At 38.9% G+C, this 15,678-nt stretch overlaps 2 protein-coding genes across 6 annotated transcripts in view; one reads left to right on the top strand and one right to left on the bottom strand.

Moving 5' to 3' along the window:
• Window positions 1-9,398, top strand: part of aggf1 (angiogenic factor with G patch and FHA domains 1) — a 57,417-nt gene extending 48,019 nt beyond the window's left edge. For all 4 annotated transcript variants that reach the window (XM_072547578.1, XM_072547596.1, XM_072547568.1 and 1 more), the window contains 3 exons: window positions 7,020-7,147; window positions 7,585-7,684; window positions 9,101-9,398. In XM_072547578.1, coding sequence (XP_072403679.1) covers window positions 7,020-7,147; window positions 7,585-7,684; window positions 9,101-9,301 — 429 coding nt within the window. In that variant the 3' untranslated portion in view covers window positions 9,302-9,398. The remainder of the gene's footprint in view (window positions 1-7,019; window positions 7,148-7,584; window positions 7,685-9,100) is intronic.
• Window positions 9,399-10,099: 701 nt separating this feature from the next.
• LOC140453157 (KH homology domain-containing protein 4-like) overlaps window positions 10,100-15,678 on the bottom strand; it is a 72,713-nt gene continuing 67,134 nt past the window's right edge. For both annotated transcript variants that reach the window (XM_072547608.1, XM_072547618.1), the window contains 2 exons: window positions 13,479-13,567; window positions 10,100-10,944 (listed from right to left, as the gene is read on the bottom strand). In XM_072547608.1, the coding sequence (XP_072403709.1) occupies window positions 10,673-10,944; window positions 13,479-13,567 (361 nt within the window). In that variant the 3' untranslated portion in view covers window positions 10,100-10,672. The remainder of the gene's footprint in view (window positions 10,945-13,478; window positions 13,568-15,678) is intronic.

Here is a 15,678-nt window from a genome sequence, read left to right as displayed (position 1 = left end):
CCCAAAACTGAGCTCAGTACTCCAAATGGAGACTGAACAAGGATACTTACAATTAAAGCATGACTTCTTCCTCATTGCATTCCAGCCCTTGCCTCTAGCAATTAGATTTCATTAGCTTCTATGATTACTTTTGCAGCTGTACAAATGAATTTCTGTATATCTTGTGATTTCACAGTTACTAGTCTTTCTCGATTTGATTTGTCTTTCTTCCTTGCTACGTGGATGAGCTTGCGCTTCCTCACATTTTGAAGTCCAGCTGCCAGTTCTGCCTGCTCATGTAATCATTGTCCTTTTTTTATACTTTACAGTGCCCATTTATTGTGCTCTACCTAACTGCCGTCATCTCCCCTTCCTTTTCAACTCCTTTTGTACTCTTTGATCTCTCTCAATGATAGTTATCTCCTCAACCAGTAATTGTTTAGTATGTTTAGTGCCCTTGATCCAAATGGTATAAAATAGACCCTATGAATTAAATCAAAACTGATTCACCAGTTCACAATTTAAATTATTGTAAAAGATATGGATTATGGCAGTTTGGTCCTCAATTTAAATTTAAATGGAATTTTGGCATTTATTGCGAAAGGAATAGAGTATAAAAGTAGGGAAGTGGCCATGTATGCAGAAAATATGTTCAGCTTCAGCTCCAGATTGACCATATGGAGTGGCTGGAGCTGCAGGTGGACTCACTATGGAATATCCATGATGCTGAGGATGTTGTAGATAAGATGATTCGCGAGTTAGTCACACCACAGCTAAGGGCTACACAGACAGAAAAGCAGTGGCTGTTCACCAGGAGGACGAGTAGTGTGGCCAGGCAGTGCAGGAGTCCTCTGTTTCCATTCACTCCTTAAACAGATATCCTGTGTTGGATATTGTTGTTGGGGATGACTTCTCAGGGAAAGCAGCAACAGCTAAGTCTGTGGCACTATGGTTAGTTGTGCTGAACAGTTGGGGAGGAAAAAGACTGGGAGAGTGATAGGGACTCAGTTATATGGGGAACTGACAGGCAATTCTGTGGCAGTAAACAAGACTCCCAAATGGTCAGCTGCTTCTCTGGCGCTAGGAGTGGGCGTGTTTCAGAGTGGCTTGGGGCATTCTGAAGAAGGATGAAAAGCCAGAAGTCATGAAGTATCACTACCAATGCCATAGGTAAAATAAAAAAGTTCTGCAGCAGATTTTAGAGAGTTAGGTAATAGGCTAATGAGGAAGAGAGAGGTTTTAATCTGTGGATTACTTCTAGTGCCACGTGCTACTGTGTATAGGACTAGGAAGACCGGTCAGGTGAATTCGTGACTAAAGGGATGGTTTTCAAGGAAAGGCTTTAGATTTTTGAATCATTGAGACAGTGTCGTGGAGAAAATGTAGAGTCACCAGGAGATGTGGAGAGTTTTTCAAGAAGTAGGTCTTTTATTTGCAAACAGAAAAGCCGTGATACTCAGAACCTCAGGGTCCATGGCTCTTTGTACCTTTTCGTTATCTGTTTTTGTTAGCTTATTAGCATGTCCAACTGTGTTAGTCAGAATTACCTCACTCCAGATATACAACAAACAAATAATGTTAGTTCCTATTATCTCTCTACTTCTGGCACTATAGTTTTTTCTACATTTTACTTAATATTATTCTCATGTCACGATTAGATATTTTGCTTCACCTCTGCCACAATGATATTCCATCCTAAACCCTACTTAATACTATTCTATTATCATGATTAGATATTTTACTACCCCATCTACCACAATGGTCTCCTGTCCCAGGCCGACCCTGCTAACTACTGATTAAATGTTTAATGTCATGTTCTGCCACAAGGGTCTCGAGCAGGCTGACTCTACTAATATTAATTAAATATTTAATGTCATGTCCTAAATATTTATTGTCACCACCTGTCCCAACCTGCCATGATGATATTTAGCAAGGGAGGCTGACTTTACTAACTCTTGTTATCTCATCCCATCATAGTGACCTTTCAGCCCGAACCTGACTCTGCTAATTGGTGTAGGGGAATTCCACTATTCTTATCCCATCCTGCCACAGTGACCTTTTGACTAGTGTAGCACTCCATAGACTCCTTTTAACAGATCACCAGTGGTTTCCATGCTTTCATGCTCTTTATTTTCCATAACAGCTTCTGGGGTAGGTGGGACCTTTACAAGCTGAATGGGCTGTACCTGAACTGGAATGGGTCCAACACCCTGTTGAGATGGTTTTAAACTCTTTAGGCAAAGGGATGGGCACAGAGCAGGTGTAAAGTTGGGAGCAAGATCCAAACAGATATAGGAATGCTAGGAGAGTCCACTAGGGGGAGAAGAGGGCAGAATAAGGCATATAGATGGACTAAAATTGTATTTATTTTAATGCTAAACTGGTGAAATTGTGATACTGAGCATTGCTGAGCTTGTGGGTAGTGTTGTAGTCACTGGCAGCTCCACATTCCGTGTTATAAAAGTTTCAGACATTATGTAAGAGAGGTGGGGCATTGCATTATTGATAGAGGAAACTGTCACTGCAGTAATGAGACAGGGCCTTCAAGAAGAGCCTTCAAATGAGGCCATTTGGGTAGAGCTAAGAAAATAGGGGTGATTATCTTACTGGGATTATAATATGGGCCTTCCGATAGTCTGAGCACGATAAGAGGAGCAGCTATGTAGGCAAATGACAGAAAGGTGTGAGAGAAACAAAATTATGGTTGTAGGGGACTTTACTAGGATTGCATTAGTGTGAAAGAATTAGGGATGAAATTTTTAAAGTATCAAGGAGAGATTTTTATGCCAGTACATTGTTTCACTAGAGATGGGGCAGCACTTGACCTAATCCAAGGAAAAGAAGCCAGTCAAGTGATTGACGTTTTACTGGGTGAACATTTCGGAGAGGTAAAAACAATGACTGCAGATGCTGAAAATCAAATACTGGATTAGTGGTGCTGGAAGAGCACAGCAGTTCAGGCAGCATCCAACGAGCAGCGAAATCAACGTTTCGGGCAAAAGCCCTTCCTCACTGCCTTTATTCCTGATGAAGGGCTTTTGCCCGAAACGTTGATTTCGCTGCTCGTTGGATGCTGCCTGAACTGCTGTGCTCTTCCAGCACCACTAATCCAGTAGAACATTTCGGAGATATTGACCATAACTAAGTTTTGAAGGTCATTAGAGAAAGGGATAAGGATAGCACAGAAGTGTCTAAACTGGGGGAAGGCTAACTTCAATGTCATTAGACAGAATCTGGCAAACATAGACTGGGAACCTTGCAGGTAAGTCTACATTTGGAAAATGGAAGTCTTTTTAAAGTGGTATATTTAGATTCGGGGCTAGCATGTCCCACTAATGATGAAGGGAAGGGCAGCAGGTCCAGGGAAACCTGGATTTCAACAGATGTTGATTAGCTTGATAAATTAAATAAAAAAGGAAGCATATGTCAGGTACAGTGTGTTTAAAAACAGGGTAGATCTTTCAAAAGTATAGAGGGTGCAGAAGGTTGCTTGAAAAGGAAATTGAGGGAACAAAGAGGGGCCATGAAATCTCTTTGGCAGGTGGGATAAAGGAAGATGGGAAGGCTTTTTATAGAATGTGAAGGATAAGGAGTATCAGGGAAAGGGTGGGACCTATTAGAGACCAAAGGGGCAACCTGTGCATGGAGCCAGTGGCTGAGAACTTCAGTGAATACTTCTCATTTGTATTCACAGGAGAAAGACATTGTATCTGGGTATATCAATTGAGATGATGAGGTTCTAGGATGTTTAGATGGGCATACAGGTAGGTGCATTAATCCCCAGAATCTGATGAGACATATCCCAGGCTGCTATGGGAAGCAAGGGAGGAGATTGCTAGTCCCTGACTAATATATTTAGTACTCCACTGGTCACGGGTAAAGTGCCAGATGACTGGACAATAGTGTGGTTCCTTTATTTAAGAAGGGTAGAAGGGATAGGCCAGATAGTTAGCACAGATATACCGTGGGCAGCACGGTAGTTAGCACTGCTGCCTCACAGCGCCAGAGACCTGGGTTCAATTCCTGCCTCGGGCAACTGTCTGTGTAGAGTTTGCACATTCTCAGTGTCTACGTGGGTTTCGTCCGGGTGCTCCAGTTTCCTCCCACAGTCCAAAGATGTGCAGATTAGGTGAATTGGCCATGCTAAATTGCCCATAGTGTTAGGTGAAGGGGTAAATGTAGGGGAATGGGTCTGGGTGGGTTGCTCTTTGGAGGGTTGGTATGAACTTGTTGGGCCGAAGGGCCTGTTTCCATACTGTAAGTAATCTAATCTAATTATATCCAACTAACTGGTCTTTAGGGAACTTACTGGAAAAAAAATTCTGAAGGACAGGATTAATCAATACTTAGAAAGACAGGAATTGATCAGAGACAGTAAGCATGGATTTATTAGAGGGAGATCCTGACTGATTTAATTGAGTTTTTTGAAAAGGTGATTAAATGTATCGATGATGAAGAACCCACCGGATCCAAGGCAAGTTAGCAAACTAGATCCAAAATTGGCTTAAAAATTGAAGGCAAAGAGTGATGACGGAGGGTTGCTTTTGCAGTTGGAAGCTTGTGATCAGTGGTGTGCCATGGGCATCAGTACTGGGATCCTTGCTGTTTATGTATATTAACCACTTGGAAGAGTAAGTTTGCAGATGACATGAACATTGCAAGTGTTATAGTGAGGAGGATGGTCTCAGGCTACAATCTGTTATTAGCTAGTAAATTGGGTAGAGCAGTGGCAGGTGGAACTTAATTCTGATAAGAGCAAGATAATGTATTTTGGTAGGTATGATAATGGAAAGAGACACAATCCCGCTAACGAGTACTGAGGAACAAAGGTACTGGAGTATACATCCATAGATCCCTGAAAGTGTCAGCAGGGGTAAACAATGTGGTGAGGAAGGCATATAGAGTTATCTAGGGTGTAGAATTTAGGAGCAAGGAAATCTTGTTACAACTTTATAAAACTTTGGTTAGGCCACAAGTGGAATACTGTGTGCAATTCTGGTTGCTACACTGTGGGAACAATGTGATTACACTAGAGAGGGTGCAGAGGAGATTCACTAGGATGTTGTCTGGGATGATGTCTGTTTTGTGGAGTGACTGGAGAAGCTGGGTATGTTTTCCTTGGAGCAGAGGAGGCTGAGGGGGAATCTGATTGAGGGATACAAAATCATGAGAGGCGTAGACCAAGTAGATCATGAGAATCTCTTCCCTATGGCAGGCACGCCTAAGACCAGAGGGCATAAGTTTATAAGGCGAAGAGCAAGTGGTTACAGGTAACTCTGAGGAAAATAACATTTCACCCAGTGGCTGTTAGATCTGTAGAATGTGTTGCCCGAGAGGGTGGTGGAGGAGGCACTTTTCAACATTTTAGTTGTATCTGGATGAGTATTTGAAATGCTGGGACAAAGTAGCCATGGACCAAGTGTACATAAATGGGATTAGTATTTGTCACCATGGTGGGCCAAAGGCCTGTTTCTATGCTGTGTATGACCCTGTGCTTGCTACAGCTAAAGAAGGCATGAGTGAAACTATATCTGGAGTATTGCAGACAGGTTTGTCCCCTTGAGGAGGAATGTAGTTGCATTGGAGGAAGTTCATTAGATTAGTTCTAGAGATAAGGGATTTATTTTTAGAGATTGAATAGTTTAGGCCTGTACTCTGAAGTTTAGAAGTATGAGAGAGTATTTAACTGCGGTATACAAGATGCTAAAGGGGATTGACAAAATAGATGTAGAGGTGTTTCCTCATGTTGGGCAATCTAAAACAAGAGGTTATAGTTTTTGGAAAAAGGGTAGCAGATTTAACATAGATGAAGATTTGGATGTGAACATAGGAGGTATAGTTAATAAGTTTGCAGATGACACCAAAATTGGAGATGTGGTGTACAGTGAAGAAGGTTACCTCTAGAGTGCAACAGGATCTTGATCAGATAGGCCACTGGGCCAAGGAGTGGCAGATGGAGTTAAATTTAGATAAATGTGAGGTGCTGCATTTTGGAAAGGCAAATCAGGGCAGGACTTATACACTTAATGGTAAGGTTCTGGGAGTGCTGCTGAACAAAGAGACCTTGGCATGCAGATTCGTAATTCTTTTAAAAGTGGAGTCACAGGTAGATAGGAGGATAATAAGGAAGGTATTTGGCATGCTTTCCTTTATTGGTCAGAGTATTGAGCGTACAAGTTTGGAGGTCATGTTGCTGCTGTACAGGACATTGGTTAGGCCACTTTTGGAATAGTGTGTGCAATTTTGGCCTCCCTCCAATAGGAAGGAAACTTAAAAGGGTTTAGAGAAGATTTACAAGGATGTGGCCAGGGTTGGAGGGTTTGAGCTGTAAGGATAGGCTGTTTCCCTGGAGCATAATAGACTGAGCTTTATAAAATCATGAGGGGCATGGATAGGATAAATAGAGAAGGTCTTTTCCTTGGGGTGAGGGAGTCCCAAACTAGAGGGCATATTTACAGTGAGAGGGGAAGGATATAAAAGAGACCTAAGGGACAGAGGGTGGTACATGTATGGAATGAGCTGCCAGAGGAAGTGGTGGCGGTGGGTGCAATTACAACATTTAAGACATTTGGATGGGTGTATGAATAGGAAGGGTTTAGACAGATATGGGCCAAGTGCTGGCAAATTGGACTAGATTAGGTTAGAATATCTGGTCGCATGAACGAGTTGGCCTGAAGTACATCTCTCCTGACTCTAGGAGAAATTACTTCTCTTCAAGGTTTGTGAATCTGAGAAATCCACTACCTAAGTATGATAAATAATGACACATTGAGTAAATTTTAAGCGATAGACAGGTTTTTAAATTAGTAATTAGTTGAAGGGTTAAGGAGAGCAGGCAGAAAAGTGGAGCTGAGGCCAATATGAGATTGTATTAAATGATGGTACAGGCTTGAGGGGCTGAATTGTCAACTCTAACTTCTAGTTCTTATGTAAACTAAACTTGGTTTTTATAGGGGATTATGTGCAACAGAGAGTGTGATGCTCTTTCTGAAATGTTCATTTTAAACAGTTTATTAAACTTGTTGCCATTTAAAATTTAGAATAGTGCATATGAAGGATGTCAAACGTTAAAGAACTCAATGTATAAGGATCGAGCTGCCAATCGCAGACAACTTGTTGGAAGTGATGGTATCTATAAAAGAGATGATGCTCCTGCTTCAGTCAATGTGTAAGTATGTAATTCACTCTGCAAGTTGTTGAAAATTTCAGAATTTACCAAATGCACCCTTGTTCAGTACCAGCAGAGAATATAAATTGCTTACCAAAAATGATCTTGGCTGTTTCTGATCAAGTTTCCAATAGAATTTTGCTATTTTTCCTTGGTGAGAGAAGGAAGACCCTATTTGGTCACTTGACCTTTTACTTCTATTCCGATTGGCATTAGGGCTGAAAAACCAGAGAATGCCAATGGAGATAGATTCAACTATTGGTTTCAAAATAGAATTGCATAAGCAAGTTAGAGAGAAAAGGTCCTGCATGTGACTGTCCAGGACATACTCCACCTGTTTCTGAAAGTAATCTGAGGGAGACTGGGTACTGGTCTAAGGATATAATGATATCAAAAACTTGATTGTGTCAGTGCATAATTTACTATTATCATCTTAGGGAAATCTGTGACAGCAATAAAGGGAGAAAGATGCTGGAAAAGATGGGCTGGAAGAAAGGTGAAGGACTTGGCAAAGAGAGTTGTGGAATTAAAGAGCCGGTAAGTTGTCTTTGCCTTACTACACAGGCAACTGTTAGAAATTGCCTTTTGGATCAAAACAAATTAGGAAATTGAGAGACATAAAACTAAACATCTAAAAAAAGTTGCTACATATTAATGAGCCTTCTATAATTTCCATTTCTTCTGCAATAGAGGGAAATGAATTGGAAATGAGTGATTTATTTTTTATTACTAGACTTAATGGGCGGCGTAACGGCTGCACCATCCTGGACAGTGTCTTACAGCATTAAGGATCCAGGTTCGATTCCAGCCTTGAGTGACCACGTGGAGTTTGCACATTCTCCGCATGTCTGCATAGGTTTCCTCCCAGTCCAGAGATGTACAGATTAGGTGGATTGGCTATGCTAAAATTGCCCATGGTTTCCAGGGATGGAGGCTAGGTGGGCTAGCTACGGTAAATGCAGGATTGGGTTGGTCGCTCTTTGGAGGGTCAATGTGGACTTGCTGAGCCAAATGGTTTTTCTGCACTGTAGGGATTCTAATATGCTTTAAAGTCAACTTGCCTATTAGTTGTAATGCAACTCATTGTATAAATGTTAACATTTTTTTCATTTGTCCGTCATAGGCATTTCTTATCCTATCCCTAGCTACCCTTGAACTGAGTGACTTGCTAGGCTATTACATAGGGCAGTTGAGAGTCAACTACATTGCTGTGGGTATGAAGTCACATATTCAGACCAGGCGCGGGTAGCAAATTTTCTTCCCTAAAAGATAAGCTATGAGTTTTTCTGACAATTAGCAATGGTTTCATGGTCATCTGTAGATATTTAATTCTCCCATCATAGCCAGATTCATACAAGGGTCACAAAAACAGCTGAGTTTCTGGACTAATAGGCTAGAGATTATACCACTAAACCATTGCTTAACAGCTGCTTAAACATGTTGGTAGACTGTAGCAGTGCATTTACCAAGCCAAAGAAGTATTTGAGCTTCTAATGGTTCAGCAGGAAAGTTTCATGTTCTGTCCTATTGGAAGATCTGTGTGTATTAGTGTACTTAGCAGTTTTGCAACCTGAATAGATGAAATGGCAGATACCAAAATGAATCAATCCATATTTTCTCTACTAATCTTTATTGATTGAACTGTGCTCACAATTGCACCTTTAGATGCCGACTGAATTGAGCTTGCCTGGTGTGATATGCAGTTTTAATCATCAGGCTATCACCACAGACACTGGCGTAAGTTCCAAAATATTTGGCCAACGATCCAAACCATTTCAGGATTGTAGTATACATTGTAACTTGTTTGAAGGATGTTTTATTCTTAGGTAAACATCTAAAAATACATTTACGTCTTGATGAGAAATTGCAAGGCAGACATCTAATAGTGTGCTGTAAGCATGCCAATTCCTTGTTAAATCCTAAATGCTGTCTTTGTTATATCTGTAATTTCAGATTCAAGTTCAACTTCATCAGTCACAAGCTGGTTTAGGAGCCACTGAATCACTTTTCATTGAAGATGTACAACTGTTCAGATCCAACAAACAGAAAAATTGGGCCAAAGCTAGAAACAGATTTTCTGAAACTTTTCAACAAACCACAAATCGGAAAGCAACACCAAAAACATTGTGGGTTAAAGATACTGAGAGAGAGTAAACTGAAGACACTGTCACAAGTTGAGTTTTGTAAATTAATTATACGTCAAAGGCACAAGTTTTTATATTGTAAAATAAAAAGCAAATATGCACATTGAGGCTACTTGCATTCATTCCAGTTCTGTTTTGGTGTAGCACCTAAGGATCCCCAAATGCAGTTTACTTTTTTTTAAAAAAAGTATACAGTCCTTCCAAGAATGAATATTGCCAAATGATTTGTGTAAGGTTTTCATCTTGCACTCCTCAGGACAATAAGAATATAAATTCAAGGGGAAAAAACAGCTGTTGTTTTTACTGCATGAGACTAGATGCTGATAGGTTGCCATGAAGAATGTACAATCATCTGAGTTGGAAAAATGCAAAGAATTGTATAGTTTCCAGGACGTGGCATGCCTGTCAGTGTAAATCCTTATACACTTGCTGAATAATCTAATACTGAACAACTAACTAGGAGTATAAAAGAGTTTCACTTCAAATAACCCACTTCCTCAAATACTGAGGTATACTTACTGTACACATCCAACCCACGTTTGGAAGACTATTTAGCTGTAGCTAGATAGTCCTAAATTGGTTGTCAGCATAATTCTTTGAATATTAAGGATTATCTGCCAGGCTTGCAGTGTGGTGTCATGGCCTATACTTTGCACACAGGCTCAATGCATGCAGCTGTTCTGCCTGTCTCAGTGCAACAACACAAGTGATGCTTTTGACTAATGGTTAAACTGGAATAGGTATTGTTAATTTCAAAGGACTACCATTATCTCAATCACTTTGTAAAAATATACTTTGTCAAAAGGAATGAAGTCTGTAATTTATTTTATTAGGCCCAACAATGGCAAATGGTGACTGATCTAAAAATTCAGTAACAAAATAGATTAATTCTCCATGCTGCTTTCACAGTTTCAATGTCTGTAAACCAAATTTGAAGGGAGTTAGTTTTCAACACTTTATACCTCACTTCTTTCACATACTTTTATTTTACAGGCTATATTTAATACACTAAATCCTTGCCAATTACAACATAAGATTGGTGCACAAATCATGCTTCTGCAAAGTACCAGCAGGAAAAAGCTGGAGTTTTCATTGTCCTTAATTCTGGAATTTGAGACTTCACTCTTCACAATACTGCAGCTGGATTCCTGTAAAAATGCCAAATATGATGGTTCAACTGCAACTTTCATTAAAGTCTATCTTCCAATGTTACACAGCCAGCCACTCGATTATGATGGTCCATTAAATTTAATTCCAGGTGTCCTCAGAAATTGGGTAATAGTACTGCACCTAGCACACACAGGCTGATTTGTACAATAGTAGTTTAGCTGCACAGAGTGAAGAGAACATTGACAAAGATACATTTATAACATTTGCAATATTAATTGGGTGCCATCCAGAAGGGCATGGAATTTTGAGACCTGGGTAAACCATGTTGCTGCTGCTGATGGTGTTGATGAGGATGCTGTTGGTGGATTGAATGCTGAAAGTAGGGATGGTACATATTGCGTGATGCATTTCCAGAAGGTCTGTATCTCCCACCTCGCTTATGCCGGTCGTCTTCCTCATCTGAAGAGTCCTCCCCATACTGTGCCAGGGCACCTAGGCTATCACTAGTCTTGTGTCGCTTATGGCTTGGAGAAGAGATATGACCTACATTTTAAAATAAAAATCCCCAAACACCATACATACCCAGAAAGCCAAGAATTATTCAATATAAAAGAGAGAATTTAGTTTGTGGGAAAGAGAACACATTGTTAATGTTTAAATTTTTTACAGACAATTCATTAAAATAAATCATTTGTAGTACGGTACACAAGATGTCATAAAACCATGTCAAGTTGACAGCAGCAGGTGAAGTCCCATCAGAAACATGTAAGAGAACACAAGACACAAGGGAAAATTAAATTCAGATTAATTGTGATATATTAACTACCTCAAACTGCAGCACAATAAAAACCTTTACAGCATGCTTAGCTCCTTAATAGTTGTATTAAACAATGCCCTTCAAATTGACCAGTAAAAGTTTCACAAATGACATAAACACTGCAGGGATTATTAATTTTTCTCACTTAACTGCCACATTCTGTAAGATCTTAGCCAGGTTTTATATTAAAACAATTGGACAATGAATAAAAGATTAACGAAGTAGGCATATCTTCACTTTTTCTCTAAGAATCTGACAATTCCCTGACTTACTATCCCTTTGGCAAATTAAACATACTACAAAAGTCAATTTACTGAAACAAATTTTCTAAATATTGGAGGTACCTATACCAATGCCATCTAGGTAAACCAGATTTCTAAATACAATGAATTAGGATAAATTGTTTATAAACAACTCAGCTTGAATGAAAATTTTTTAAAATTGTGATCTTGCCAAAGAACTTGACAGTAGTCAATCCCTTCCCTTGAATATTTTCATATCTAAATAAGGCATCACGTATTTATAAAATTATCCATTGTAATAATATGCTATTGAGTACATGGTAGATGCATGAATAGCTCACACCACTCTGAATTATAGCTTTTTAAAAACTATTCATTCACAGAATGTGGGCATCGCTGGCCTGCTCAGCATTCAGTGCCTCACCCAAATTGTAAAAAGAGTAGTTTAAGACCATATTGATGTGGGTCTGGAGTCACATGTGGGTTGGACAAGGCGAGGATGGCAGCTTCACTGCCTGAAGGACATAAATGAGTCAGGTGGGTTTTCTGGACGATGAACAATGTTATACTCAATTCCAGATTTTCTTTAAAAATTGTAATTCAGGATTCATACCCATGTCTCCAGAACATTACCTGGCAAATCAATGTTTTCTTGAAGCCAAAATTGTGATGCACTTGCTTTCCCATTAACTATTTACATCATCACTAATAGAAATGAGAAACAATCAAAACTATTGGTTAAAACTCAAATGAACCAGTTATATCTTTGCTAAATTTCCTTTGTTAATGAAAACCCAAGTACTTGTCAAAATAAAACTTCTCACTGAAACATACAAAATTTTGATGGGATAGATGGTGAAACACTGTTTCCCCTTGTATCTAAAATTCAGACAGTCGAGATATAAATGGTAATTTTGGGGCTTAAATGTGGAGCAATTTCTTCACTCAGAGCATTCTGAATCTTTAGAACAAATAAGAGTTATTGAGATTTGGTGAGAAAAGTAGAGTTCAGGATCAGCCATTAACTTATATGTTGAGCCAGCTCTTGAGGCAGTACAGCCTACTCTATTTGTGTTCTTTTGTAATGTACCACATGCAATCTCATACATTTTCTTTGATAGGTACCTGTCATTTTATGCCTGCTTGATATTGAACATACCCCAATAATAGGAGGCACTCAATGATATTCAGAATTGGTTCCAAATACTGAGTTGGCATATTAGTCAGTGGAGCCTGTCTGTTGCTCCAACTCCCAAATAAGCAGAAACCATACTGGAACAGTTCCAAATAGAAAAAGAAACGTTATTTCAAGAAGGAGAAATGCATGAACAAAAGATCATTTCTGATATTATACTACAGAAGCATCCTTCATCCCTTTTTAAACGAAAACTATCTATTGCATACACAGGAATGTATTGTAGGAAAACCAGTGAGTTTTGTATTTTGCCAGTTATTTTTGTAGGAAGGTCACATTGAACGCTTACACACTGCCTGAACAGTAAGTTTAACTTACCTTTATGGTGTATATTTCAAATCATGAAAAGTTAAAATTTAATATTACAGTCATAGCTCAGCAAGTAAAGTTCCAGATATGGTTGCTGATCTCAATTAGGGCAACAAGGTACAGGTGATCTCAGCATCACTGGATGAAGGACAAAGAAAGGGGAAGGGTATGTGAAGACAGAAAAGTCCAGTATGCTTCCCACTTATTATGATGCAGTGGCAACTTTCAATTTAAATTAATCTGGATGCCTTGACGATACGGTCAGGCTTTAATGATCAATTAGCCAGTCAACAATTACGATCTAAACTTAAGATGGAGAAGTCACTTGTACTGTAGCCCACATTATTCCTTTCACAAGAAAAGGGACAAGATGAGAAAAATTAGTAAGGAAAAACTTATTCATATACTTGAAAGACTAATCTTGCATAATCCTGTAAAGAGTAGAACACATCATTAAAGTGTTAGCCTGATTTAGTAGAATGGACTTTCTTGTTCAAGTGTGGAAGGTCCTCACCTTGCATGTTTAAGGTGTGCAACATTTGCATCGAGGTCTTCGGCATTTCAGAATGATCTCCATGGTTGGACAGCAAGGGCAGCAGCTGCCTGCAAGGTACAATGGAAGAATTTGTGACTCTTCAAATATTGGATTACAACAATGCATTGTGATAATTGTTACAAGCTTTCTTCCTGTTAATGCTGGTTTATTGTATGCCCATTAAATATTGTGCTCCACTGGTATTTCATAACTCATGACAAGCTAAAAGATAATTGTACACTTCCATAATTTCACACATTCTGAAGGAAAACAGAACATGTGAACACAGTTGTAGTAGGGCAAGTACATTATTTTTTCATATGCATGGCATACTATTGTGGTGGATCTACAGGAGGTTCTTAAACTACATCTGATAAAGATGGAAATACAGGCAACATAGGAACTAATCATGTAGAAATGGAACAAAAAACGTTACAGCTGTTTATTCTATCGAAAATATGCTAGCAGTAACATTTCTAGCGTTATTTAGCAAAGACAAGTCTTGAGGCTGAGAATATTGATAATATTTATTATGTGCATACTATAAATAATTTATGAGAAAGCAAAGTTGTAAAACAAGAAAAGATAAAAGGAAGACATTAGCAGCTTACTACTTTCAAAAGGACGTTAAAACAAATTAGTCCTGTTATATTTTATTTGGAAAGGCATTATGAACAGTTTTGGACAGTTTTGGACAGTACATCTTTCCTTAGAAAAGAGGGCTGTTTTAGGTGTGATCTATAGAAATAACAGTCAGCTCTTCCAATCTATGCCAAAGTGCATAACCTCACTTTCTCCCACATTATACTTTATATTTAAAGATTTCGCCCAATTACCACTGTCCCACATCCTCTTAGCCCTATAAAATCTTGCTTAACACATATGAATGCTTCAATAGAATCTGCCACTCCAACACAATTTCAAGCAGTACTTTCTAGAACATAACCACTTGCTGAGTGAAAATATTCTCCCTCATGTCACTTTTATTTCACTTGCCAATTACTGTAAATCTGTGCCCTATCATGCTTTATCATTTCAGTTTCCTCCCATCTACTCCATCCAGGCCCCTCATTACTTAATTCCATCAAATCTTCATTTCTCCATGAAATACCATACCATCTCCTGCAATCTCCTTTCATCCCATGATATTCCTTTGAATCTTTTCTGCAGTATTTCTAATGCTTTCTGCCTTTGAATAAATTCCTTTTTAGACTCTAATTGGGAACCAAAACAAGAGTGCTCATTACCACTCTTTTCATACTCTCGCTTCGTTTTCTTTTTAAAAATATTTAATTCAACTCCCCTTCAAACCCTCTATATTCAACCTGGTTTGCAACTATGCTTTCTACTTAACGTGTCTTAAGCACATTTTTTCTTCTTTGTCTTAATTTATATTTCTTTTGTCATTAAATGGGTTCTGGCTTTGTTTGCCCTACTCCTTGCTTTTGAACAGTATACATCTCAACAATGTTTGAAATACCTCTTCTTTGAGGCTACTGATATTCCTGTAAATCTTTCACAATTGATTCAGCCCAAATCTGTTCTTGTCCCAGTGAAGTTAATTATTCTTATTCTGAACTGTTCTTTGTTCTTTTTCATAGTTAGCTTTAACCTTATGGTGCTACTAGTTACACATGAGCTCCTTGGTCCACCTTATTTCCAAAACTATGTCTACCTGCACCTTTCTTTTGGGACTGAAAATACATTTCTGTAGAAAGTTTTCCAGACACTAGGAATTCTAGTCACTCACTGTCTCTTACACTATCTGACTACTGACTGGGATAGTAATAATTAAAATCCCCGTTATAACTACGCTATGGTTTTTGCAAGTTTTTGTAATTTCCTTGTTAATTTGTCACTCTACAGCCTTGCCACTAGTCAGTGGCCTATATACAACACAAAACAATGCAACTGCACTACTTTTGTTACACTTCAATCTAACCAAATAGATTTCACCTTTGACCCATTTGGGACATTGCTTTCTCCAGCACTGTGTGTGAACCTCTCACTAATCAATAGTGCCAACCTTCACATTTCCTGCTTTTAATTTTTCTGAATGTCTTCCATTAGGAATATTTAATATTGAGTCTTCCTCATCTTTAAGCCAGGTCTCTCGTTTAGCCACAAAACCATATTTCCAGATACCAATCTTACTTACCACGCTCCACGTAGTCACATA

The sequence above is a fragment of the Chiloscyllium punctatum genome, chromosome 2 (genome assembly GCF_047496795.1).
Source record: "Chiloscyllium punctatum isolate Juve2018m chromosome 2, sChiPun1.3, whole genome shotgun sequence".
Taxonomy (NCBI): domain Eukaryota; kingdom Metazoa; phylum Chordata; class Chondrichthyes; order Orectolobiformes; family Hemiscylliidae; genus Chiloscyllium; species Chiloscyllium punctatum.
Note: the sequence above shows the minus strand (reverse complement) of the source record. Positions and strands in the feature narration are given on the sequence as shown.